Source organism: Diplotaxodon limnothrissa, linkage group LG6, assembly GCF_057381915.1.
Source record: "Diplotaxodon limnothrissa isolate DT_005_m linkage group LG6, D_limnothrissa_male_GT1.1, whole genome shotgun sequence".
Classification (NCBI taxonomy): Eukaryota; Metazoa; Chordata; class Actinopteri; order Cichliformes; family Cichlidae; genus Diplotaxodon; species Diplotaxodon limnothrissa.
The window spans coordinates 33,764,486-33,789,540 of NC_140601.1; the positions used below are offsets into that span (position 1 = coordinate 33,764,486).

The window sequence follows — 25,055 nt, forward strand, 5'->3', positions numbered from 1 at the left end:
CTTTCATTTACTTTTTTAAATAGATAGGTTGGGAAGCGTAACCAGAAGTTTGCCGGTTCAATCCCCGGGCTCTCTGTCCTGGTCGTTGTGTCCTTGGGCAAGACACTTTACCCTACCGCCTACTGGTGTTGACCAGAGGGGCCGATGGCGCGATATGGCTCGCTTCTGTCAGTCTGCCCCAGGGCAGCTGTGGCTACAACTGTAGCTTGCCTCCACCAGTGTGTGAATGGGAGAGTGAATGAATAGTGGCATTGTAAAGCCCTTTGGGTGCCTTGAAAAGCACTATATAAATCCAATCCATTATTATTATTATTATTATTATTATTATTATTATTATTATTATGAGGACTGGGATCTGTTAAGGTCTATCACTATGTGTTGGCAGTTTGCAAGAGCAGCAGAGTGAAGGCAGCCAATGCCAAAGGAGTCGGTGAACTGAACTTTAGACTCCAGTTGAGTTGTCTGAGAGGAGAATTTGGAAGAAGCTCCTCGATCTCACAGACAGTCTATCCTATCCATGCATAGAAGAATCTGTGCAGGTCCCGAGGTGCAGATGATTTTTTCCCTACATGTTGGCATTGGCCTCTATAAATTCTCCCCATTTTGAATTCATGCTTTGGAACTGAAACAAAATCAGGAGATTAATGATGCTTTTATATTAAAGCATGCTTAAAGTCAACAGGATAAAAGACAAAACCTCTGAGGTTTACTTTTCTGCAGTGAAAGCTTGGACTTTCAAATCTGTAAGTACAATTTCCTAGATGTTATAACTTTTTTTTTTTTGGCAGTGCTGTTCTTAACACTTCTAACTTCTAAATACTTCTTTCACCACTAGATGGCCTATGTCAGCTATTTTATAAATTACTGAAATACATTTAGAGGAAGAGACATCGAAGAAAGCGCCATCCCCTCTGTACTTATAGTTCAGCTCTGCACGTCCCTTCTCATTGCTGTAAAAGACCACAGTGTCTGCTTAACATTTTCAAATCTTAAATTTCAATCAGCCAAAGCAAAGATGTGGAGCCTCCAAAACCTGCTTTTCATCCTCTGCAGTAAGTATTTTAAAAGAATAAATAAATAAACATATAAAGGTCAAAGGCAGATGTAGATTAAACAGTAGATTTATCTGTTTTACTGTTAAGGAGCAGTATGCAGGACCAGTTATGAAAAGTTAGATGGCTGTCCTGGTCATCTGATTTTTTTTTTACAGCTTTAACGTTGCTTCAAATAAAACATAATATTTTCAAAATGTCTTTACAGTTATTCTGAGATGTGTGACCTGTGAAGCAGGGGTGATCCATGTGACTGGATATGTGGGGAGAGAGGTTAACGTTTCCTGCTCTTATGATGAGGGTTATGAATCTTATGAAAAGTACCTGTGTAAGAACGACTGTGGTGAAAGTGATCTTCTTATTACCACATCACACTCCATGAAAAACAAATACACAATCCATGATGACAAAACAGCACGAATCTTCACAACAACCATCGCTGATCTTCAATCCACGGATGCTGGGAAATACTGGTGTGGAGTTACCAAAAATTGGAAAGATATCTACACTGAAGTTGAGCTGAAATTAGTACCAGGTAAATAAAGACATGGACAGGATGAATTGTACATTTAAAGTGATTAAAAATTATATAAAGAAAGTTAAACATACTGCCATTACCAGCTAATTCTGCTGTAGCATCAACATACTGTTTAACTGTAGTTTAACTCAACAGTCACTGGTTGGGTTTAGTTGAATCTTTAATTAAGATCACATTCATTCATCCCACTGATTTAGCCTGATAGATAAACATCTACAGACCAGTAGCAACAACACTTAAAAAACTGATGAGGAGATAAAATAATAAATGCAAATAGTAAATATATTTAAACCATCATACAAGCACTGCAAGATAGAAAAAAGTCACAACTTTATAAATCTATGTGAAGCATTTGTGAGTAGAATAAAAAAATGATTAGAATAGAATGTGCTTAGGTTTACTTACATAATACGGTCTGACTGTAGATTAGAAGAACGGGAAATGATTCATAACTGTGTTTTGTTGGGATTACTTTGTCAACCCCTGTTCAGAGGACTATAGTGGACTTTTGTTGTCAACTAGTTGGTTTAGCTATATGTTCTGGTGTGTAACTGTGTAGAATAAGGAATTTATTGACAGTGGGGGTCTGCCTGTCGAAAATGAGGAGTAAAAGCTGACTGAACAATAGAATTAGTGGAAAACTACTGAAGAGGGGTGGCACAGGGCAGCCCCTCCACTTACTCTATAACGGTGTGTATGAGGGGTGCTCCTCAGATCCACTTGGTGCTTGCTGTGGCTGCATGTAGGGGGATCTCCCAGTGTGCATTGTTAATAAAGCTTTGATGAAAAATACTCCAGCCTCATCTGACCCTTCTTCTCCAGCTGGGATATCAAACAGATCGATGAGGTCAAGAAGAAGTAAACCTCAACAAAACCAAAAAACATTAAAACAATGACTTGAAATATGAAAATTTTATTCCTTATATATAGCCATTTATGGGTGTAACACTTCTTCTGGTGTTGTTTACCTTCTTGACAGACAGCTGCTGTGACACTGTGACCAAAGTTCAAAGTTATGAGGGATACTCTGAGTCCATCAGTTGTCCGTATGAGTCTCAGTACCAGAACAGCCTGAAGTACATCTGCAGAGGAAACCGGCCCTCCACATGTCTGCAGCAGGCACTGATCACCTCTGACACCAAACAAAATGGACGATTCAGACTTGATGATGACAAAGTGTTAGGAACATTCACAGTGACCATTAACAGTTTGACTCATAATGATTCAGGATCATACCTCTGTGGTGTTCAAAGAAACTCTGACGTGGATGTTTTCTCTGCTGTTGAGCTGGAAGTTGAAGGTGAGAGTTCATAGTAATAGCTCTTTACACCAGCGCCAAGAAGACATTATTTGCTGTCAAATAGTTTTGTGAAATTTGAATACTTCATGATTAAATAATACCATTTATTTTTTGATCTGACAGAGTGGTGCTGTGTCAAAGCAAAACACATAAATGGTATTGCAGGAAATCTACTACTGTTGCAGTGTCCTTATCCTCCACAACACCGAAATAACAGCAAGTTCCTCTGTAAGGGAGACCAACGCAACAAATGCACAGACATCTCGATGGATCAAAGTGAGGATCACATACTTAGATGTACATGATACTGGGACATACTGGTGTGGGTCAGACCCACAGTGGAGAGTTGGAAATTACACCAAGATTGAGCTGTCAGTGGGTAAGATGAACATTTTTTGATGCAAATGAAATTAATTGAGTTCCTTCTTTTGGTCCCCACTGTAGAAACAAAGGCTGTGGCTTGTTTAGTTGTGTGCAGTTAGATCAGAAAAAAAATTAGCAATACCATATTTTACACTAAGCACAGACTGTACCAGTCATCTAATTTCTTTTTACAGCTCTAACATTGCTTCAAATAAAACATAATATTTTCACATTGTCTTTATAGTTACTGTGAGATGTGTGACCTGTGATATAGGGGTGAGTAGTAACATATATGCACTTTTTTCAGACCTAAAATCATAAGACCGTCTGACCACTAAATAAATAAATGGTAGGTTAGCATGTGTGTGTGTGTGCGTGTGTGTTAATTAAGACCTTGTGGTTTTCATTTTTTACAGAGGACACGCAGTTGAGTTTTTCTACGCAGACCACTATGACAAGATAATGAAGAGACTATGAACGCCACGGCTCATCCCTGCCATCCGACTCTTCCTCTGGTCACACAACATCTGGAAGGCTAAGAATGATCCCACATGCATTGTGATGTCTGTTCTTCATGACCTTAAACCATCATTAAACATAGAACTAGCCATCGACGATGTGCTCAACCACATACTGGATTATGATGATACTGTTAAACTGAGACTGGTCCGCATGATCATGAATTACTCATAGGGAAGCGTAAGATTTAATGTATGCTGTTCAGTATTCATTGTGAATGTGAATTAAATAAAAAGATGTCTTAACATCAACATCTTAGTCATTTGTGCCTCAAACAGATCATGAAAAACACCTTGTATAAAATATATCATGATCCAGCCCATTCTGCAGGGCTGGGTGGTGTAAATAAGCTACGCATAGCAGCGGGAGAGGCAACAGGTGTAACGCCACCACTATTGCAGGTGACACGTTATTTAGAAGGAGATGACACTTACACTCTTCATAAAACTGTGAGGATACACTTTCCCAGAAATAGATTATTGGTGAATGAGATCGACAGACAGTTTCAAGCCGACCTGGTTGATATGCCTGAATATTCAGCAGATAATGATAATGTGAGATACCTGCTAACATGTATAGATGTATTCTCAAAGTATGCATGGGTTAGATGTCTCACAAACAAGACAGGGCAGCTGTAGGATATGCTTACTGCGGGAAGGATCCCTATGAAACTACAAACCGGTAAAGGCTTTTATAATACAACCTTTAAACAGCTGATGAAGCAATATAATATCAAGCATTTCTCAACAGCTAGCAGGGTTAAATCTAGCGTTATGGAGAGATTTACCCGACGCTTCGAGGGTAGAATGTGGAAGCACTTAACATCTGCCAAGTCCTGGAGATACGTAGATGTCATCCTTGATCTCACACAAGCATATAACAAGTCTTATCATAGGTCTATCCAAATGGCACCAGCAGAGGTGAATAACGATAATGAGAAATTGGTCTTTAACACGCTCTACAAGACAAAGCCTCAGAAGAAAACATGCTTTAAATTTAATTTTCGTGACACTGTACGAATATCAAAACTGAGAGTCATGTTTTGAAAAGGGTATGAGCAGACCTACACCGATGAGATCTTTACCGTGAAGGAACGCATAGGGAGACAGCCACCAGTGTACAGACTAGCGGACCTTGCAGAAGAGGTATTGAAAGGAACATTTTATGAGCCTGAGCTACAATGTGTGATTATTGATAAAAACAGAGTGTGAAAAAAAAGTGGGGCAGAAAAGGCTGGTGCTAGTGAAATGGTTAGGATGGCCCCCCTGCTTTAATTCGTGGATTCCATAAAAAGACATCATCGGTGTGTGATTAGCCCAGATGACCCGTCTCTGCATACTTTTATTCCCCGCTGGGCAGAGACAGAGGAAGAAAGGGTGAATAAAAAGAACAACATCGCCGGCTTTTATGTGACCCTCTTCTTGAATGCTTTGGGACATGTTTATCCAGGCAACAAGATATCTAATTTTAGAACAAAGCTAGCAAAACCTATTGTTTTGAATGAGCCATATGAGATGGGTGTTATAGAGTTTCAGTGCCCTATCACGACCACATTCAAACTTGTTGTGGGTATTGTTTGTTGTATACAAATGTTTACCTTTCTTTAACAGTATCTCGTCATATGGTATGTGGGCCAGTCTTAAACGAGCACAGCCGCTACTGTTCTACGTGACTGACAATAAACTCTAATTCATCATCACTGATAGATTCATCATTCTGTATCATTTGAGCTATTTCATCAAGAAACAGATCTGTATTGTACTCATCTTTAGCATTTAAAACAGGCTGTACATCAGAAGCCAGGGATGGGCTTCTCAAAACGACGTTCAAAACACTGCCCGGTTGAGACCCAGACACAGCCCTGTCTATTACATTGGCTAAGAAATCTCTTACTCTGCCCAGTGCCAGTTCTGGATTAGTAACACTTATGTCTCTAAAATCAATATTCTTATGCAATTCTCAGGCGTTAAAATCAGGTATCAGGTACATTTGGCTATTATTTCAGTCCACTGATTAAATGCCTCAAAGTCAAACCATCTAACTGGCCTAGCGGTACCATTATTGTGTTTGAATAATTTATTAGGTAGGGCTTTAAAAGTCAGACATTCAAAATTCTGGCACAGATGTTAAAGTCCATATTCTGGAGTGATTTAGCCTTGCCTAAAATCCAGGTATTTTATAGGACATTAAGAAAGGATTGCCTGCATCCAAATTCAGCCAACACTGTCGCCAATTGCCTGCATTGGAGTTAGGCATGCAATGTAGGCAGTGGCTAAAAAGACAGCTATGGCTGGACATTGTGATCTGTAGTGAGAGTAGGGGCCAGGTGGATGGAAGAAAGCCTAGAGAGGTGTAGGTATACTCTGAGGAGAAAAATACATGTGCGTGAAGGAGCTGGAGATATATATGACAGTAAAGATGCAAAGTGTAGGGCTAGTGATAGTAGATCAGTTTAAGAACATGGAGTGAACCATACAAAGCAAGAAAGTCCAAAAGAGAGGTGAAGTTACAGTATAGGCAGGATGGAGTGGCTGCACACGTGTCAAGTGTGATTTGTGACAGAAGAACAGCAGCTATAATGAATATTAAGGTTCACAACACAGTGAGGCATGCTGTGATGTAAGACTTGGAGACGTGGCACTGACAAAAAGACAAAGTGAGCACAATAGAAAGGATTGGAAATGAGTAGGTCAAAGGGACAATTCAGGCTGAGGAGTCTAATGGATAGAGGTAGACAGGCAAGGCTGACATTGCTTGAACAGAAGAGCTGAAAAGGTGCAGAAGTGCAGAAGAGGGATGGTGGATATATTGGATAAAGGATGTGGAAACTGGAGCTACCAAACATTAAGTGTTTTTATTGAAAATCTGAAAACACCCTGGGAAATGTGTGCAGCAATAATAATTGTTTTATTAGTCTTTCTATAGTCACCTGAATACATTATACCTAATACAAAAATCAACATTACATGTGTTAACAGATTTTGTATTTATAAGAAAATGTTATTAAAACAACACCTTTCTCAACACATTTATGTTGTTTTACCTTAAGTAATGCACCGTGAAGCAGAATTCTAAACATTTAGTATCACAAGTAGCAGCTGAACGTCGTAAAATATATTATAAGCATATTGCTTACTTTATTTATATAAATGTTATGTGTTTATTTTTACGTGTGTATATGTGACAACCATTTTTATTTTATTTTATTTTTTATTTTTTTGTATAATGCATAGCAGTAATTTACTTGTTTTGTTTTCAATACAAACTTTATCAGCTTGAAAATAATTTTTGTTATTGGTAGACGTTATGAAATCTACCAATAATGAACTGCAGTTTGACCCTCCATCAAGTCTTTTATGCAAATATCGACATGTGTGTTATTCACAGAAACCTCAGAATCTCAGCTAAAAGCTAATATAAACCAACACGATGAATGTACGCTGACAGTCTGAGGAAGTTTTTGGACATTTGCAAACTAAAAGACATTTTTCAAATTGAAAATAAAATAAAACTGAATTCTATGGTGGTTCTGAGTGTAAGCATTGTTTTGTATGGTAATGTAGTGTTTCATGTTCTTTTTTAATTCAAGTTTAGTGAAAATAACTCAGCTTGTCTCCATTTTATATGCTCAGATGATGCCTATGCTCTCCAAAGATTGATTGTACATATCATTGTATAATTTTCAATAAGAAATGGAGAAAAGTTATTATCACTGTATTAATTTTATAGGTAATATAAAAAGTCAGTTGAATAGTCAAATGTCTATTATGCAGAAAATTACTTAAGCAGTACTTACTTAGCTACGATACTTAAAATTATTTAAAGTACAATTTGGGTCTCTTGTTGAGGATTCTTTTCTTCTGAGACAAAAGTGGGATGTTGCCTTAATTCAATCTTTAAGTATTTATTTGCCTCAAGCAGTTTTCCCTCAGTCAAAAAAACATAGTTTGTAAGCAGTTAGCTGTACCCAGCTTCCTGAAAGACAATGAGCCTAATTTATCATTACACCGGATTATATATTGAATTGTGCTTCAATGTAATTCATCAAAACTGCTGGAGAGAGGCCTTGGTTTAGACTTGGCGTTCCCTCGTTCGTGGACAGGCTGGTCACAACCTCTTCTCACTCCTCTTTCCACTGGTCAGACGAGGTCACATCTGGATTAGGAACCTGCCTCTCCTATTTCTTTATAATGACTTTTACCCTATTTATGTGTCCCCATCTCTGCACTCAATCCAACCTTCACCCTGATTTCACTTCTTCACATCTGTGGTCAAGCCAACCTTCACCCTTGTTTCAATTCCCCATCTCTGTGCTGGTCTTTGCTCTGGTCTGCACAAACAACATCTAAATATACTCTGGCATGGTGGTGGTCAGATGTATTTATGCTAGCCTTTGTTTTCTAATACACTTTAGTCTTTAATCTTGTTGTCTGCAAACTGCATGCAAGTATAGGGTACTTGCGTCTTAATGGCTGGTTTTACATCATAAATGTTTCACTGTTTCCTGCAAAAACCTGACTTGTTGCCCGCAAAATGCACGTAAGTACAGGGTACTTGAGCCTTATTCAGGGGTCGTGTTATGAGGTGTTACCGTTTCCACTAGAGCAATGGCAAAAAAACAAAATGTCCTCCACATTTAGATCATCTTGGCTGCTAGATCTAGTTGCTCTAAGAAAACAGCAATGTGACCAGGCTGGAACTGTGTGCTGTGCTTGCCCAGTTCACAATAATACTGCAGAGAGTTGACTAAGAATATCTGTAATATCATCTGGTTGGGTTATTGTGAGAAAGACCCTGCTGTCTTGGCCCTACTTTCCTGCAAAAATCCCCTGAATTCTGGCCCACGCAGCCCACAACAAGAGACAGAGTATTCTATTAAAGAAAACCCACTGCTATAAACATTTTTGTTTTAAAAAAAAGTTGGTAAGAGAAACAAAAAGTAACAAAAGTGTTGTGAGAACAAGTATATTTCCACAATAGGAGTTAGAATAAATATTTGGCTTTGGTTATAGTAATGGCTTTATGGTTACTTTAACTAAAAGTAAATGTAAGCCAATATGTCAAAACATGTTTTGCTGTTATGTCCTTGAAAGTTTGTTATGTTCATTTTTTTGAGGAAGTGTCCACTGTTTTCTGTTTTGGTTTCTATTTTTCAGATTCAACACTGTGTGTGGTTTACACAATACCCTCTGTGCTGCTACTGATGAGTGTTAGTTATTTATTCTTTATAAGTTCTATAAACAACTTATAATGTTCCAGGGTTAAAGGTATCATATATACTCACAGACCTTTACACAATAATGTGTAAGTTAAAATAACCACATGTATTTTTGTATGTTTTCAGCAACTGAGGTCACTGTGAGCAAATTAACCCCAAGTCAAACACCTCAGAGTAGGTGATGGGTGCAGCAAGAAGTGGAAGAAAACTGAAGTCCTAAGTCTTAATAGGGTAGTGGGCCTACAACACATTTAATTATGAATATATGGGATACAAGAAAACTTGATTTGCTGTTAGTTGTGTTTAATATGCAAATTTTGTTCAGCATGTGGCACAGCTGGATGCTCATTATATCTCCTATTTTTATTAAATATCTGCACATTTTTCTTTTTAACACTGAGGAATGAAACTCCAACTTGACTCACTGGCAGAGGTTTGCAACTGTAAGTCAATAATCCTACTTTGCCTGCAGTGATATGTAGGGGAGGGAAATCCAAAATGTGTCCATCAGTAATCAAGGTCCCTGCAGCATGCACTGTTCATTGGTCTGTGTTTTCTTTGTTGAGCAGTTATATGCAGTTATTCAAACCCATCCAGCCCTTTCCTCTAAAACAACTTCCTTCCTTTTTACTGGATATTGTGTCACAGTGAGCCTCCTGCTGGTGTTAGTGCAACACTGAATACAGTGTTTATAGTGCAATATTTGAAATAAATGTAGACTTCAGATTGCATCACCCAATAATTGGTATTGTGTTGGTTTCTTATATGTTAATTATAAAGCTTGTTATTAAATTTACTAACTTTATGAAATGATGACGTAAATGACGGAGGATGGAGTATACCAAAGAAATTGTAGGTATATTAGTAAGAGTAATTTTCTGGGATGAACATTTATTGACTTCCGGATGACAAAAAAAAGATGTAGATAAAAGACAAAGGATGTTCCCCTTTTTAATAAATAAGTATAGACAAATATTATAGATATCTCTATTAAATTTGAAAAATGACTTTAGTTGAAAACATAGACCCTAAAATATATAAAATTACCTAGCACAGTGTTTACACTAATTCTTAACTGTCAGCATGTTACTTTAATAGAAAGTCAATCAATAAAACGTATCTAATTGTGACAAAAAAGATTGCAGATTTTTCTCAGTGCTGCAACATTTGAATATAATTGACTCTTATTTTTTTGTTCACCAAAGGGTATGAATATGTAATCCTTTTTCGTTTTTATGTTTGCTTGTTTGTCCGTATGTCTTGTTTTTTAACATATCATATTCAAATTTTGCATGATGGTAGATACCAATAAACACGCAACTTTTTTCATTCAAATTTTTGCACAATATTTCTGGACATCAGGTGATTAAATGTCAATAATTGAATGTTGGATGGGTGTGAGGGCAGATGTCATCTCAGAAGATCTAACACCCAGAAAGAGAGGGGGAGAGAGGGGGAGAACGGATGACCAGGTGATAAATGTTTTATGGAGAGCAGAAAAGTGGTTCTCCCCTTTGTCTTCTGCAAGGTGAGTAGTGTGGAAGATTTTTACTTCTTCACTCTAGATACTGTAGTTGCTGTGAAAAAGAGCCTCAAATCAGAAGTACTTGACTCCCTGGTATAACTCTCAAATGTGCACCTTAAAACAGATAACTCATAAGCTGGAGAGGAAATGCGGTCTCACTGGTGGATGAAAGAGTGAAAAAGTGTGCTATCCTATGATATGATATTATCACAATACTCCACTCATGATATATTATTCCAATTTTTAACATTTTCTGATATGCTGAGCAGCCTCCCTGTTCTGTATTCTCCCTGTATTCTGATGACCAGAATACACCCAGCTGGCAAGCAAGTTAGTCAAGTCTCCTCAAATTGTGCACACTGACAAAGACTCATTTTCACTGCTGGAAACACGCTGGCAATCTGTCTGAATTTATAGTATTTGTTGCATTTTTTAGAGAGTGAAAATCTCTCTAAAAGTCATTGCAACCAGTCCAAGTTAGTTGTGCGTCTCTGTCAGAAGATCTGTCCAATCACCTTGTAAGAAAAAGTGGCGATCCACTGGACAACCATTTCATCACCACAACTTGCAATCGGTTGGAGAATAGGAAAAAATTTAGTACAGTCACAAGCCAGACACAATTTTTGTTGGGTTTTTTTTTTGTTTTATTTTTTTGTCCTTCAGGTGAAAGGAGATTCGGGGCCTAGTTTTACTTCAGTGTGACAGAGCAATAGCCTGCTTTGAATTAGGAGGTAAGTTTGGAAATACAAGTGTGTTGGATGCCTTTTTGGTTGAGCTGACATAATCAATATAATCAATATAAGTTTGCTCGCCAAACATTATTTCAGGAGGTGCATGAGATAAGCCCTCTTGTTTTCATTATTCCAAGAGAATTTTTAATTAAAAAAAAATATATATATATATATATCGGTATTTGGTGTCCCTGTATCAATATAATATCACCACAGAAAATATCACAATATTATACTGTATAAAAATTTCGCCACCCCTACTAAATATAGTTAAATACTATTATTTAACTCTTTTGATTCAAGACTTTTCATTTATAGCACTTCTTTCACCACTAGATGTCATATGTCAGCTATTTTACAAATTATTAAAATACCGTTATATGAACTTCCATCTAAGAATGTTGATGTCCTGATAGTCTAGCTCCACCCCTCCCCTCATATTGCTATGACATGAAATGACCCTAGTGTCTGCACAAGCTTTTCAGTACTGACAATATTTCCTGTTACGTTTCTATTTTGATGAACAAAGATGTGGAGCATTCAAAATCTGCTGTTCATCTTCTGCAGTAAGTAATTTAAATAAGTAAACAGATAAAGATTAAAGTCAGCTGTATACTAACAAATAAATGTATGTTTTAGTATTAAGCAACAGTAAGTGAAGCTCTGTATTGGTCATATTTCTTTAAACAGCACTAAATTAGTTAGTAAGAAAGCTGACCTGACAAAGTAAAACATGATCTTTTCACATTATATTTTGTCTTCTTAGTTTCTCTGAGATGTCTGACCAGTGCAGTGGGGATGATCCATGTGACTGGATATGTGGGGAGAGAGGTTAATGTCTCTTGCTCCTATGATCAGAGTTATGAGTCTCATGAGAAGTACCTATGTAAGGACGGCTGTGGCAGCGATGATGTTCTTATTACAACATCACAAGCAAGAAAAACCAAATACTCAATTTATGATGACAACAGCGCACGAATCTTCACAACAACTGTGTTTGATCTTCAATCTACGGATGCTGGAAAATACTGGTGTGGGGTGACGATAACTGGAACAGACATCTACACTGAAGTCAAGCTGAAATTAGTACAAGGTAAAAAAAAAAAAAAAAAAAGTGGCTTTGCAAAAGTCAATTATAGATTGATAGTGAGAAGATACCATAACAAATAAAATTAAAGGTAAGGACTTCAGTTTCAGGCTAATAAAAGTTTGTATTTCTTTAAATATACGGATATACAGACACAGCAGTGTAGTGTACTTTAATGGTCCGGCATTTCACTACATGTCGTACTGTCTACGATTATGTGTGTGACAAATAAAATTTGAATTTCTTTAAACAGTGGTATGTGAGTGCAGGACTATCTGGAATTTTTGCTGCAAAATTGACCTTCTGTAAAACTGCACTTTAACTTGGAAAAAACACTTAAGTCTTATATGTAATAGTTTTGTGGCTGTAACGTATCTTCTGGTGTTGTTTATTGTTTACCTTCTTGACAGACAGATGCTGTGACACTGAGACCAAAGTTCAAAGTTATGAGGGATACTCTGAGTCTGTCAGTTGTCCGTATGAGTCTCAGTACCAGAACAGCCTGAAGTACATCTGCAGAGGAAACCAGCCCTCCACATGTCTGCAGCAGGCACTGATCACCTCTGACACCAAACAAAATGGGCGATTCAGACTTGATGATGACAAAATGTTAGGAACATTCACAGTGACCATTAACAGTTTGACTCGTAATGATTCAGGGTCATACCTCTGTGGTGTTCAAAGACACTCTGAGCTGGATGTTTTCTCTGCTGTTGAGCTGGAAGTTGAAGGTAAAAAAATCACAGTGATAGCTCTTTACACCAGCGCCAAGAAGACATTATTTGCTGTCAAATAGTCTCTAAGAAACTTAAATATTTGATTATTCGAAAATAATGTTTCTCTTTCAATCTGACAGAGTGGTGCTGTGTCAACTCAACTAAAATGAATGGTACTGCAGGAAATCCACTAACTTTGCAGTGTCCTTATCCTCCACAACACTGGGATAACAGGAAGTTCCTATGTAAGGGAGACCACCGCAACAAATGCACAGACATGGTGACGAGTCGAAGCAGGTTCACACTGCAAGATGATGCTGCTTCCAGCTCTTTCACAGTGAGGGTCACAGAACTGGAAGCAGCTGATGCTGGGACATACTGGTGTGGGTCAGACTCACAGTGGAGAGTTGGAAACTACACCAAGATTGAGCTGTCAGGTATGCTGGACACTTTTGTATAAGATAATACAATTTAAGCCACGCGTTTGTTTTATGTCAGTTCATGTTTTAGGTCAGTTCCGCTATCTGAAGAGTGCAGTAAAACTAAAACTGTCAATATGATGTTTACACTCACCACAAAAAATAGCAGCACAAAAAATAGAACTACTGGGAGGCTCACTTACCACAGGTGGTCTGAGTCTACAAAAGTATTTTTGTCCTTCTAAGCAGTCATATTCTAACTTCCACTATACAATCAATCCTCGCATTTGTAATAAAACTTAGTTGTAACAACCCCATAAATGGCTTATTTCATGTAAATTTCGTTCAAATCTGAACAATTTGCATATTTAAGTGAAAACGCTACATCCAGATGAACAGAATCAACTTTTGGAGATTTACTTTCCTGGATGATTGAGAATGCATCAAGACGATCTAACTGTATTCTATTACAGTTACCATTTAAATGGATGGTAATCAGAATACAGTTACTTTGTTGAAATAAATAGAATACACGGCAGTCATTTCCTGTGTCATATGTTAGGCTAGCCCCTCTCTATGCCTTCTCCAAATTTGGTGACTAAATGCAGTCGGGGGTAGGTTTAACTCAGTTGGCTAAGCATGTAGTCATACATTGCATGGCTGAGAACAGGTGGCCTGGGTTTGAGTACGACCCACGCCTCTTTTCTTTTTAAAAATTTAAGCTCAATTTCCATCGGGGATTAACACAGTTTCTCTGATTCGGATTGCTGGAAACCCAAACAAAACACCCAATAAGAGGCTCTAAATTAAGCATCCTGTTAATGTTGGTGGTGTAAGTTACACAATGGACCCAGAGCCAGCAGTGCATGGGCAGGAATGCACTTCCAACACCACTACATAAGAAGAATGGGATGGGCAAAACTTCAGTACCGTCGATGTGCTATGCTGTGTGATTTTTATTACTATTAATGAAGGGTACTCGCCACCAAGCTAACATTGTTAGCTGAGGTTAGTTCATAGACTGCAGACTGTTAGGAAGCTTCTCAAAGTTAAGCACTTTGGCAAAATTCGCTGTTTCTGTCACGGTTTGTGGGGCAAGCTGTGTTGAGGTATGAATGAAGGACCCAAAGTGCAGGCACTGGCTGAGATGTGAGTGAGCTTTATTTAAGGAGACTGACATACAACCAAAAGAAAGGGCGCGAGAAAGAGAACTAAGAAATAATCTAAACTGGGAAAGCTAAGAACTAAACAACAAACCTCAATACGAGGGTATGGAGAGCAGAGGTAACACGAAGAACGACAAGGAGGGAGAACAGCATGGAGGGATACAGAGTGACTCAGGGAAACAACACAGATGGACCAGAAACAAGCACAAGAGGACACACACTATAAATAACAAGGAAACTGCACAAAGGAGGGAGACACAGCTGAACCTAATTGACATGACGAGACAGGAAGGACGCAAACTAAATACACTGACACCAAATAAAACAGGAAACATACACTGACAGAACTCAGAGACATGAAACTGACAGAGCAGAGGGAACACTGACTGGACACTAAACCAAGGAAGAACAGAAACCAAAACCAAAAAAGGAAAGTCTCAAACAGAATACCTAATAATAATAAGAAGAAACACAAAACGCTGCCTCAAAAGACCCAGGACCATGACCGTTTCATAATGTCTAATAAGCTTCATACAGTTAAGCGCAATCACTACATGACAGAAACACAATCTAATCTCTCTTAAATCAGGTTCGATCCTTGGCTGCATGCCAAATATCCTTGGGCAAGATACTGAACCCCAAATTGCTCTCCGATGCATGCATTGGAGTGTGAATGTGTGCTGGTATTAAATAGAAAGCATTTAATCATAGAAAATAGTGCTCGTGTGAATGGGTGAGTAGAAAAGGCCAACGCCTCCTTACCCAGACAATATGGAACAGACTGCACACAGCCAGTATCTTGTCTCATAGTGTTGTTTGCACTGGTGGCAGCAAAATGTGCACTTGAGCCTTAACATGTGGAGGAACATCATGTTCATCAATCAGTGCAGATTCTGCTTTCGGGACTCGGGTCATATGGTTAAGCTATGGAGAAGATATAGAGAACATTATAGTAATTGCTGCACACTTAGGGTAAAAGGTTTTGGTGGAGGCAGTGTGATGGTGTGTGCAGACTTCTGTCATCATTGGAGGAGAATATAATCCACATGCTATAACTTGTTTTGACTAGCCACATATTAAAGACAGTAAAGCATTCTTTTTATATAAAAGAATGTATAACATTTGTTTTGTTGAAATTATTTTAATCAGTAAGTCATATCTGATGAAATGTCATCTTTTACTAGCCATTCTGTAAAAAAAAATAGAAAAAACAAAGTCTGTCTTGAAATGAATGTGGTAACAACACTAAGAGTGTTTTTCTCTTACAGTCTTTTTGCAGCACACCAGAAAAATCCCAGGTAAAGCTATTATAGAAAATATAAACTGCATATGTGTTTCTGTTAGTGTGCATGCCAGCTGAGAAATGTTGTGAGAACAAGTACCTTTTCACATTTGGGTCATGGACAAAGTCTATGTCACACCGATATGTTGAAACATCTGTGGGTTTGTGTTATGTTAAAATACACATAACTATTAACGAAAAGAAAAGTGAACATGAAAGCATAATGAAGGGCCACATTTCTGCTCTTAAGTTATTATCGTATTTTTCGGACCATAAGGCGCACCAGATTATAACAGTCAGATAAGTCAAACTTTACTCAACTCATTTTTTGTACTTTCTCGGTAAAGCAGCAACACTGCTTTACTTCTTCTTTATTACAGAAGAAAGAATTTAGACAGATTTTGACTCTCAGTGATGCCGCAGTGTTCGTTTGACTTTTGGACCTGAAGTGGAGTTTAGTCCCGGATTACTCCGCGAAGCTCCTAACTACGGTGTCCGTAAAGTTCAGACAATCCATCAATTGGTGCGGCTTCGTAGCTTACGAAAGTCGTACTACAACATTTTTTGACAGATTTTTGAGCGCTGTGTACCACATAAAATTGGTTCAAGGTCAGTAAGCACAACCAAAATTCATACATAAAGCGCACCAGATTATTAAGCGATTTTTGAGAAAATTAAAGGATTTTAAGTGTGCCTTACAGCCTGAAAAATATGGTAAGTGTTTTGGAAAGTGTTTCTTTTTATTGTCTTCTCTTTTGGTTTCTGTTTTTCAGATGCAGCACTCTATGTGGTTTACACTATACCTCCTGTCCTGCTACTGATGTGTCTCCTAGTTACGATTTATAAGAACAGATGCTCAAGAGTTAATGGTATCTTTTACAGTCATGTACACATGGACATGCTTACACTCAAATATAGATGCAAATATAGATGCAAATGAAGTACAACCACTATGTATACTATGTATTTTCAGAAGCCGATGACACCATGAGCAGAAATACACCCAAGGGAAAAAACATAGAGGAAGTGATGGGGGCTGCAGAAAGTGGAGTAAGAAAACTAAAGTGTAAAGCATTAACAGAGTTGTATGCATAAAATATAAAAATATAAAAGAATTTGGCACAAATGGAATTTGTAATTAAGTGTACATTTTTATTTTTGATGCTGACACAATGATAGCAACTTGATGTGGGAATGCAGATAAAGGTCCTGCTACAGCTATGAACAGCCTCACACAGGCTGTAGTGTGGCTACAATGGTGGAATAACTCAAGGGCAGTGAGATGACTAAGAATGCAATTGGAAATTGAATCATTTCTTTGAATGGAGTTTCTTCTTTTTTCTCAATTTTTTTTATTTGCTTTACGTCTTTTATATTAAGCGCATATTGTGCCACCATCTAACACAAATGACTAACAGAAAAAAATATGTTATATGCTGTAACTCCGCAGCAGAACAAACTGTTGCAATTTGTCACAGCTTAGGTGATTGTATAAATCAAGGTTTCTCTGAGCTTTCATGGCTGGGTGCTAATTACGCAACAGAAAGCAGCTACTCTGCCTATAGTGTTAGAGTAGAAAAAACACTTTTCCAACATATGTCCATCATAACCCAGATCTGTGCAGCTTGTGGGGTGACTAAACTCATGTATTGGCTGGACTTAAACAACCAAAGATATAGAATTCATGTGGTGCTGATAATGTAAGTATTCATGTTTTAGAATCTGTTTCTTTGCAACAACTCTATTTTTAATATTGTTGTTTTGTTCTCCCAGTCTTCTAAACAAATGACATTTATAACTTGTAGTTGTATTTTCTTCAGTTTTCATATGTCTGGAGTCTGGACAGGCACATATGTACACTGCAGCTTGTCTCACTGGTGAAAGCATGAGGCTATTTTGGCTACAGAGCTAGTGTAGACAACATTTTTTTCAAAATGTTTCCATAACAACACAGATTTCTGCAACATGTGTCATTAATTGTTCTGTTTATTGTGTGTTGATTCATCTTTAGATTTATAAAAATCAAGAAGTTGTGATGACATACGTACAGCAAAAAATCTGCAAAGATGGAGGTGGAGAGGAAGGCGTCTATGAAATCATGACCGCAAACGCAACAGAAGACATCTACTGTAATGGAAACTTCCATAAAGCCAACAGAAGATAAAAGAGTTTGTATCTGTGATCCATATCTTTTCTTTCATTAATATTGCTTAAAGTGTTCATAAAAATATTTGCTCTTTTTATATAAACTGTGGAAACCCCTAAATTTAAATGATCAACATGAGTGTAACGTGAAAAAAATCTATTTCTGGTCACAATATGTCAGTTTTTGGTTGGTTGGTTGGTTGGTTGGTTGGTTTGTTCGTTCGTATGGTAATGCTGTTTACTTAAGATGTGCAAAAAAACGTACTGATCAGATGTGTTTTTCATTAGAACATACATTTTTGCCGTAATCAGCAAACTCATGGCAATATATTCTTGAGATATTCAAAAAGAAAATAAAACATTTCAAAAGAAAATACACAGAAACATCCGCAAAACTGCTGACTCGGTCGGTTATTCAAACCAGCCCAGTCTTTTCTATTGAAGCATGATGACAGGAGCTTTGATCTTCTTCTGAGGAGACCAGATTTTTGTCCTCCTTCAAAAGTTATACTGTCAGTGTCAGTTCTTAGAGTGTGGCACTGACCTCTGCAAGTGATGTGTTAGTGTAACTCTGAATACAGTAATTATGGTGCATAGATATACTGGACAAGACATCAGATTGTATCACTCATTAGTTTGAAATGGACTGGTCTTCGTGTATGTTAATTGCAAAACTTGCTTTTTAATTTGCTATTTTATACTGTTTTTCATACTGTCAATGTTTTGTATACCTATGATATGACAGAGGATGGAGTGTGGCAGAGAAGTTATAAATATATTAATAAGAACATGTACAACATAAATTGTTGTTTAGAAAGCAAATTGTTTAAAGTTTCTATTTTTCAGGATAACCATTTTTGACTTTCCAGATGTATGCTTATTTTATTAAAGACCTGTCACATGATGTTAACAAAAAAACAGTTGCTGTCCACACTTAGTGCCTTTGTTTCTCTTTTCAACAAAATAATTAAAGGAATGCTCAAAAAAATCAAAAGAACACGTCTGATTGATTTATCTTATTTTAAGTATTTATTTATTTGGGGGGGGGGGCTGTACCTCAAGTTAGAGTGTGCATTTGCGCCCCATTTTAGTTATGGGTTCAACAAGGTTTTGCAACACCTCACTAGCACAGGCCTCAGATGGAATTTAAACACCAAGTACAATAAATGAAGGAAACTCCCATGGTGAATAAAAAGATTTGCAATTAATAAAAATTCTCTCTAAGTAAAGATTGCATGAACTTTTTTAACACTGTGCTGTAGCCAACCTTGAAGACACAAGCAGATTCCACCTCCCCTCACTTTTTCTGAAACCTCCAAATTGCAGCCTGCTCACAGTAGTCGAGCAGTTATGAACCAAGGACGTGTTCACCCAGCCAGGTGAAACACAGGGTTGCAGATCTGGAAAAAATCCTGTTTATTCTGTTGAAGCACAGCAGTTCATCCCTCTTACTGACAAGAGATCAGGCATTTTCCAGGTGAACTGAAGGGAGATTAGAATCCCTGCTGATGGAGTTTAATGAGTGTTCCAAATTGCTGCCCTCATGAGTGTCTCCTCCTGATCCCATGAGAGCTGATGCTTCTTTGTAAGAGTTCTGCAAAACTCTCCTGGTGGATTAAGGAGTGAAAAAGTGTGTCACCCCACGAAATGATATTATCACAATACTTCACTCATGATATATTATTCTAATTTTTAACATTTTGTGATATCCTGAGAAGTCTCCCTATGCTATGGAAATATGACCAGAATACAACCAGCTGGAAGCCAAGTTAGTCAAGTCTTCTCAAATTGTGCACACTGACAAAGACTAATTTTTATCTGCTGGAAACACATTGGCAATATGCCTGGATTTATCAAGTCAAGTCAAGTCAAGTCAACTTTATTTGTCAATTCTGCCACATGTACAGGACATACAGAGAATAGAAATTTCGTTACTCTCAAACCCTAGATGAAATAGCAAATGAACATTTAAATATAAGAGAGTGATTAAAAAATGCAAATAAAATAATTAAAAAGTAAAAATTTAAATAAATACAATACAATTTTACGTATAACAAGAAAGCTATGCAATATACAATATACAATATTTAAGTAAGGGTAAATGACATTGAGTGTAAACCAGGCAGAGTAGTGCAAATAAGCAAATAGTGCAAATGGAGATTTAGTAATATACGGTACGAGATAGTGTAACAACAAAGTCTTATGAGGTAATGGCAGTCCAATGCTCCACAAAGTGACTGGTAACTGGTGCAGGCCAGTGAGTGAGTCAGAGAGTGTGTGTGTGTGTGTGTGTGTGTGTGTGTGTGTGTGTGTGTGTGTGTGTGTGTGTGACAGAGTTCAGTGAGACCGTGGAGGAGAAGAGGGGAGAGGGGGCAGAATCGGGAGGGAGTTAAGCTTCCTGACAGCCTGATGGATGAAGCTGTCCTTCAGTCTGCTGGTCCTGGCCTGGAGACTCCGCAGTCTCCTCCCTGACGGCAGCAGCTTGAAGAAGCTTTGCATTGGGTGCGTGGGATCAGCCGCTATGCAAAGGGCTTTTTTAGTGAGACAGGTGCTGTAAATGTCCTGGAGGGAAGGGAGAGAGACACCAATGAGTATATTTGTGCTTGAGTATATAGTATTTGTTTCATTTTTTTAGAATGAAAATCTCTCTAAAAGTGAATGCAATGAGTCCAAGTTAGTTATGTGCCTCTGTCAGAAGATCTGTCCAATCACCTTGTATTAAAAAGTGGACACTGAGTGTGCAACACTCTCAAACTCTGGGCAACTATTTTGCCACCACAACTTGAAATTGATTACAAAATAGGAAAAAAAATAGTACAATCACAAGGCAGACACATGTTTTTGTTTTAGCTTTTTTGTCGTTCAGATGAAAGGAGATCCAGGGCCTAGTTTTATTTTAGTGTGACAGAGCAATAGCTTGCTTTGAGTTAGGAGGTAAGTTTGGCAAGACAAGTGTGTTGGATGCCTTTTTGATTGAGCTGATATAATCTGTTTGCTCACCAAACATTATTTCAGGGGGTGCATGAGATGAGCCCTACATTATTCCAAGAGAATTTTTAATAAAAAAAAAAATATATATATATATATATATATATATATATATATATATATATATATCCATAGGTCCCTCATCCTATTCACCCTGAGGCTGTACGCTAAGCGGAAGGAAGGGGGCCGGGGACTGGTGAGTGTCAGCACCACAGTCCAGGATGAGACAAGGAACATCCAAGAATACATTGGGAAGATGGCCCCAACTGACCGAGTGCTCAGTGAATACCTCAGGCAGCAGAAACCCAAGAAAGAGGAGGGAGACGAGGAACCATCATGGAAGGACAGGCCCCTGCACGGTATGTACTACCGGCAGATAGAGGAGGTGGCTGATATCCAGAAATCCTACCAGTGGCTGGACAAAGCTGGACTGAAAGACAGCACAGAGGCACTAATCATGGCAGCACAAGAACAAGCTCTGAGCACAAGATCCATAGAGGCTGGGGTCTATCACACCAGGCAAGACCCCAGGTGCAGGCTGTGTAAAGATGCCCCAGAGACAATCCAGCACATAACAGCAGGGTGCAAGATGCTAGCAGGCAAGGCATACATGGAACGCCATAACCAAGTGGCCGGCATAGTGTACAGGAACATCTGTGCCGAGTATAACCTAGAAGTCCCGAGGTCAAAATGGGAGATGCCCCCAAGGGTGGTGGAGAATGACCGAGCTAAGATCCTGTGGGACTTCCAGATACAGACGGACAAAATGGTGGTGGCTAACCAACCGGACATAGTGGTGGTAGACAAACAGAAGAAGACGGCCGTAGTGATCGATGTAGCGGTTCCGAATGACAGCAATATCAGGAAGAAGGAACACGAGAAGCTGGAGAAATACCAAGGGCTCAGAGAAGAGCTCGAGAGGATGTGGAGGGTGAAGGTAACGGTGGTCCCCGTGGTAATCGGAGCACTAGGTGCGGTGACTCCCAAGCTAGGCGAGTGGCTCCAGCAGATCCCAGGAACAACATCGGAGATCTCTGTCCAGAAGAGCGCAGTCCTGGGAACAGCTAAGATACTGCGCAGGACCCTCAAGCTCCCAGGCCTCTGGTAGAGGACCCGAGCTTGAAGGATAAACCGCCCGCAGGGGCGTGCTGGGTGTTTTTTATATATATATATATATATCGGTATTTGGTGTCCCTGTATCAATATAATATCACCACATAAAATCACAATGTTATACTGTATAAAATTTCCCCCCACCCCTACTAAATATAGTTAAATACTAGGGGTGAAACAATACACAAAATTCACGGTTCGGTTCGATACTTTGGTGTCACGGTTTGATATTTTTTCGATACAAAAAAAATGTTCATGCTTTTTTAATTTGTCATTTATTAAATTTTCACGGCACATTCCGCACCACATCTCTGTGCGTTCATCATTTGTTTGAAGCCAGCTCACCTCCTGCAACTACTTTTCCGAGAATACGTGCTTCTTTTGTGGTTCGGACTCCTTCTGACATTTCGTTGGAGGTGGAGGAACATCACAGTAATTGCTTAAAGGAGCTTGCTTCTTTGACATCTTTAAGAGTTCTAAACATATGTCTGTCCTCCTCCTGAAAATCTTATGTATGCAAACACGCATTGCAACTTCTTATCTTGTGCGCGTTTTTTATTTTGACAGCGAATGCGCACCTGCAGACCACTTATGTGCACCCCTGGTTATTTCGCTTGTCATATTGCAGCCACAGAAATTCTTTTGTCCATGAAACCATAAAGCTGCACTTTCTTTTTGCCTTATAGTCTGATTTGTCATAACTTTTCCGTTTTGTGGTAAGCTTTTCTTTGGCTGTCACTTCTTCACCCTGGCCTGTCTTATTTGGCTCAGCAGAGTTAAAATATTGTGGCGAGCTCAGACAAGGAGGAGACTGAGGTATCGTTTGGTCTTGCTTCCCGTGAGCTAGCCAGGGAGCACAGCCGTTTATTGACATCTGCAGAAGAACACTGCCGCTAGCTAACTGCTCGGCAACAGCACAGCAACAACAACAACAACAACAACAACACACAGGGCGCCCTCTGACCCCGGAAGGACACACCGTCGCAGCGAGAGGGCGTCACCCGTCACTATGGCAACATAAACAAAACATAACTGTACAAACAGAACCCCGAACAGCCCTGACCCGCTACATAGCCCCCACCTAAGGGGTCCATTACCCCACACAAAGTCCTGCAAATGTCCAGGTGCCTTCTTTTGGCGCACCGGCCGGTCACGACCGGCGGGGTAAAAGTCACTCGGGTCAGAACATGGCGTGCCACCATCATCCCACTTCTGACACCAATGTGGCGAGCTCAGACAAGGAGGAGACGGAGGTATTGTTTGGTCTTACTTCCCGTGAGCTAGCCAGGGAGCACAGCCGTTTATTGACATCTGCAGAAGAACACTGCCGCTAGCTAACTGCTCAGCGCAGCAACAGCACAGCAACAACAACAACATACAGGGCGCCCTCTGACCCCGGAAGGACAAACGGTCGCAGCGAGAGGGCGTCACCCGTCACTATGGCAACATAAACAAAACATAACTGTAAAAACAGAACCCCGAACAGCCCTGACCCGCTACAATATATATCCTGCTGCTTTTACACACGCACTCACATGATGCTCAGCGATTCTCTGCGTGATCAACCTCTCACATGTTTAAGCTTGCTGCGGGAGATTTCACTTGTCATGTTTGCATAGTAAGCTAACGATTGATAAGACGACGTCAGAGGATCACCAATCAGTGCTGTCGCTCTCTATACACAGTTCGTGCGCGATTGCAAAGTGAAAGCAAAAAACAAGCGCAAATTCAAACGTGATTTCAATATGTCACATATTGACAGTGGCTCACCGATGCCAATGACATAATTACCCAGCTACATTTCCGAAAGAATGCAAAAGCATTGACATATATTTTTCCTTCCTACGACAGGCCAACGGGCAGGGCAGAGATAGATTTTGGTAGCCCGACTGGAAAAATCGCTAGCCCCAGGATGTCGGGCAGGCGATTTTGCGAGCCCTGTATCTGATTGAGGAATCACTCATGTTTGGAAAAGAGAGTTTATTACAGAGAAATGGCTCTTTCCAAAATAAAAGCTATACTATACGCTTCTTCTGGGCTTTATTCTCAGCAGCATATTAAACATATCAGGTCCCGATAAGGAGAATCATGTATCATGTATTTGTTGTGTTCCCACTAGTGCTGTCAGCGTAAATCTCCTTGAAATGACGTCTCCGTTAACGAGCTACCGTGGATGGCCCCTGCATGGGGCTGGACGGCCAACACGTTAACGAGCTAACTGTGCTAACACACTAGCTCCAACCCATGTAATTGAGCATTGCGTGGAACATCCAACATACTGTTTTACTTTAGTCCATGACTGCTTACCTTCAGGGTCATACGTCACATGAAAACCAAAATAGTTCCAAACGCCAGATCTGAATGAGGGTGGGGGAGGTTCAATTTGCCATGTTGCAAGGAAAGCTTAACTTCTGTCTCGCTAGCTTGCCCTGCGCTCAGTGAATCAGCGTTCGACTACTCCGCCTAGGCTGCACTGTCGAGAGCAGATCCACTGAGCGCTCAACACAGACAGCATCGTCAGAAGGAAAGTTGATAAAATAAATTAAAAATTTATTTTGTATTGTTCATACATATGCTTACCGAACCGAAAGCACTATATCGAACGGTTCAATATCGATACGAGTATCGTTGCACCCCTATTAAATACTATTACTCTTTTGATTCAAGACTTTTCATTTATAGCACTTCTTTCACCACTAGATGTCATATGTCAGCTATTTTACAAACTATTAAAATACCGTTATATGAACTTCCATCTAAGAATGTTGATGTCCTGATAGTCTAGCTCCACCCCTCCCCTCATATTGCTATGACATGAAATGACCCTAGTGTCTGCACAAGCTTTTCAGTACTGACAATATTTCCTGTTACGTTTCTATTTCGATGAGCAAAG

General features: G+C 39.1%; 2 protein-coding genes across 2 annotated transcripts; both read left to right on the plus strand.

The window, feature by feature from the left end:
• The first annotated feature begins 981 nt into the window (after positions 1–981).
• Positions 982–3,919, plus strand: LOC146630979 (polymeric immunoglobulin receptor-like). The gene is given in 7 exon segments (XM_085355079.1): positions 982–1,052; positions 1,261–1,587; positions 2,570–2,890; positions 3,014–3,158; positions 3,160–3,269; positions 3,498–3,529; positions 3,670–3,919. Coding segments are annotated over 7 exon segments (987 nt in total). The 5' UTR covers positions 982–1,015; the 3' UTR covers positions 3,685–3,919.
• Positions 3,920–11,775: 7,856 nt separating this feature from the next.
• On the plus strand, positions 11,776–18,080 carry LOC146630980 (polymeric immunoglobulin receptor-like). The gene is made up of 8 exons (XM_085355076.1): positions 11,776–11,812; positions 12,013–12,339; positions 12,744–13,064; positions 13,190–13,486; positions 15,903–15,932; positions 16,690–16,785; positions 16,890–16,966; positions 17,928–18,080. Exons 1-8 carry the CDS (start codon positions 11,776–11,778, stop codon positions 18,078–18,080), a joined length of 1,338 nt encoding a protein of 445 aa, XP_085211202.1.
• Positions 18,081–25,055: the final 6,975 nt, after the last annotated feature.

What these genes read in the sequence shown, in the direction of transcription:
- LOC146630980 (XM_085355076.1), top strand. Translation starts at nt 11,776, where the DNA reads ATGTGGAGCATTCAAAATCTGCTGTTCATCTTCTGCA. An exon ending in CAAGCTGAAATTAGTACAAG is followed by an intron (nt 12,340 to 12,743) that starts GTAAAAAAAAAA and finishes CCTTCTTGACAG; the next exon opens with ACAGATGCTGTGACACTGAG. An exon ending in CACCAAGATTGAGCTGTCAG is followed by an intron (nt 13,487 to 15,902) that starts GTATGCTGGACA and finishes TTTCTCTTACAG; the next exon opens with TCTTTTTGCAGCACACCAGA.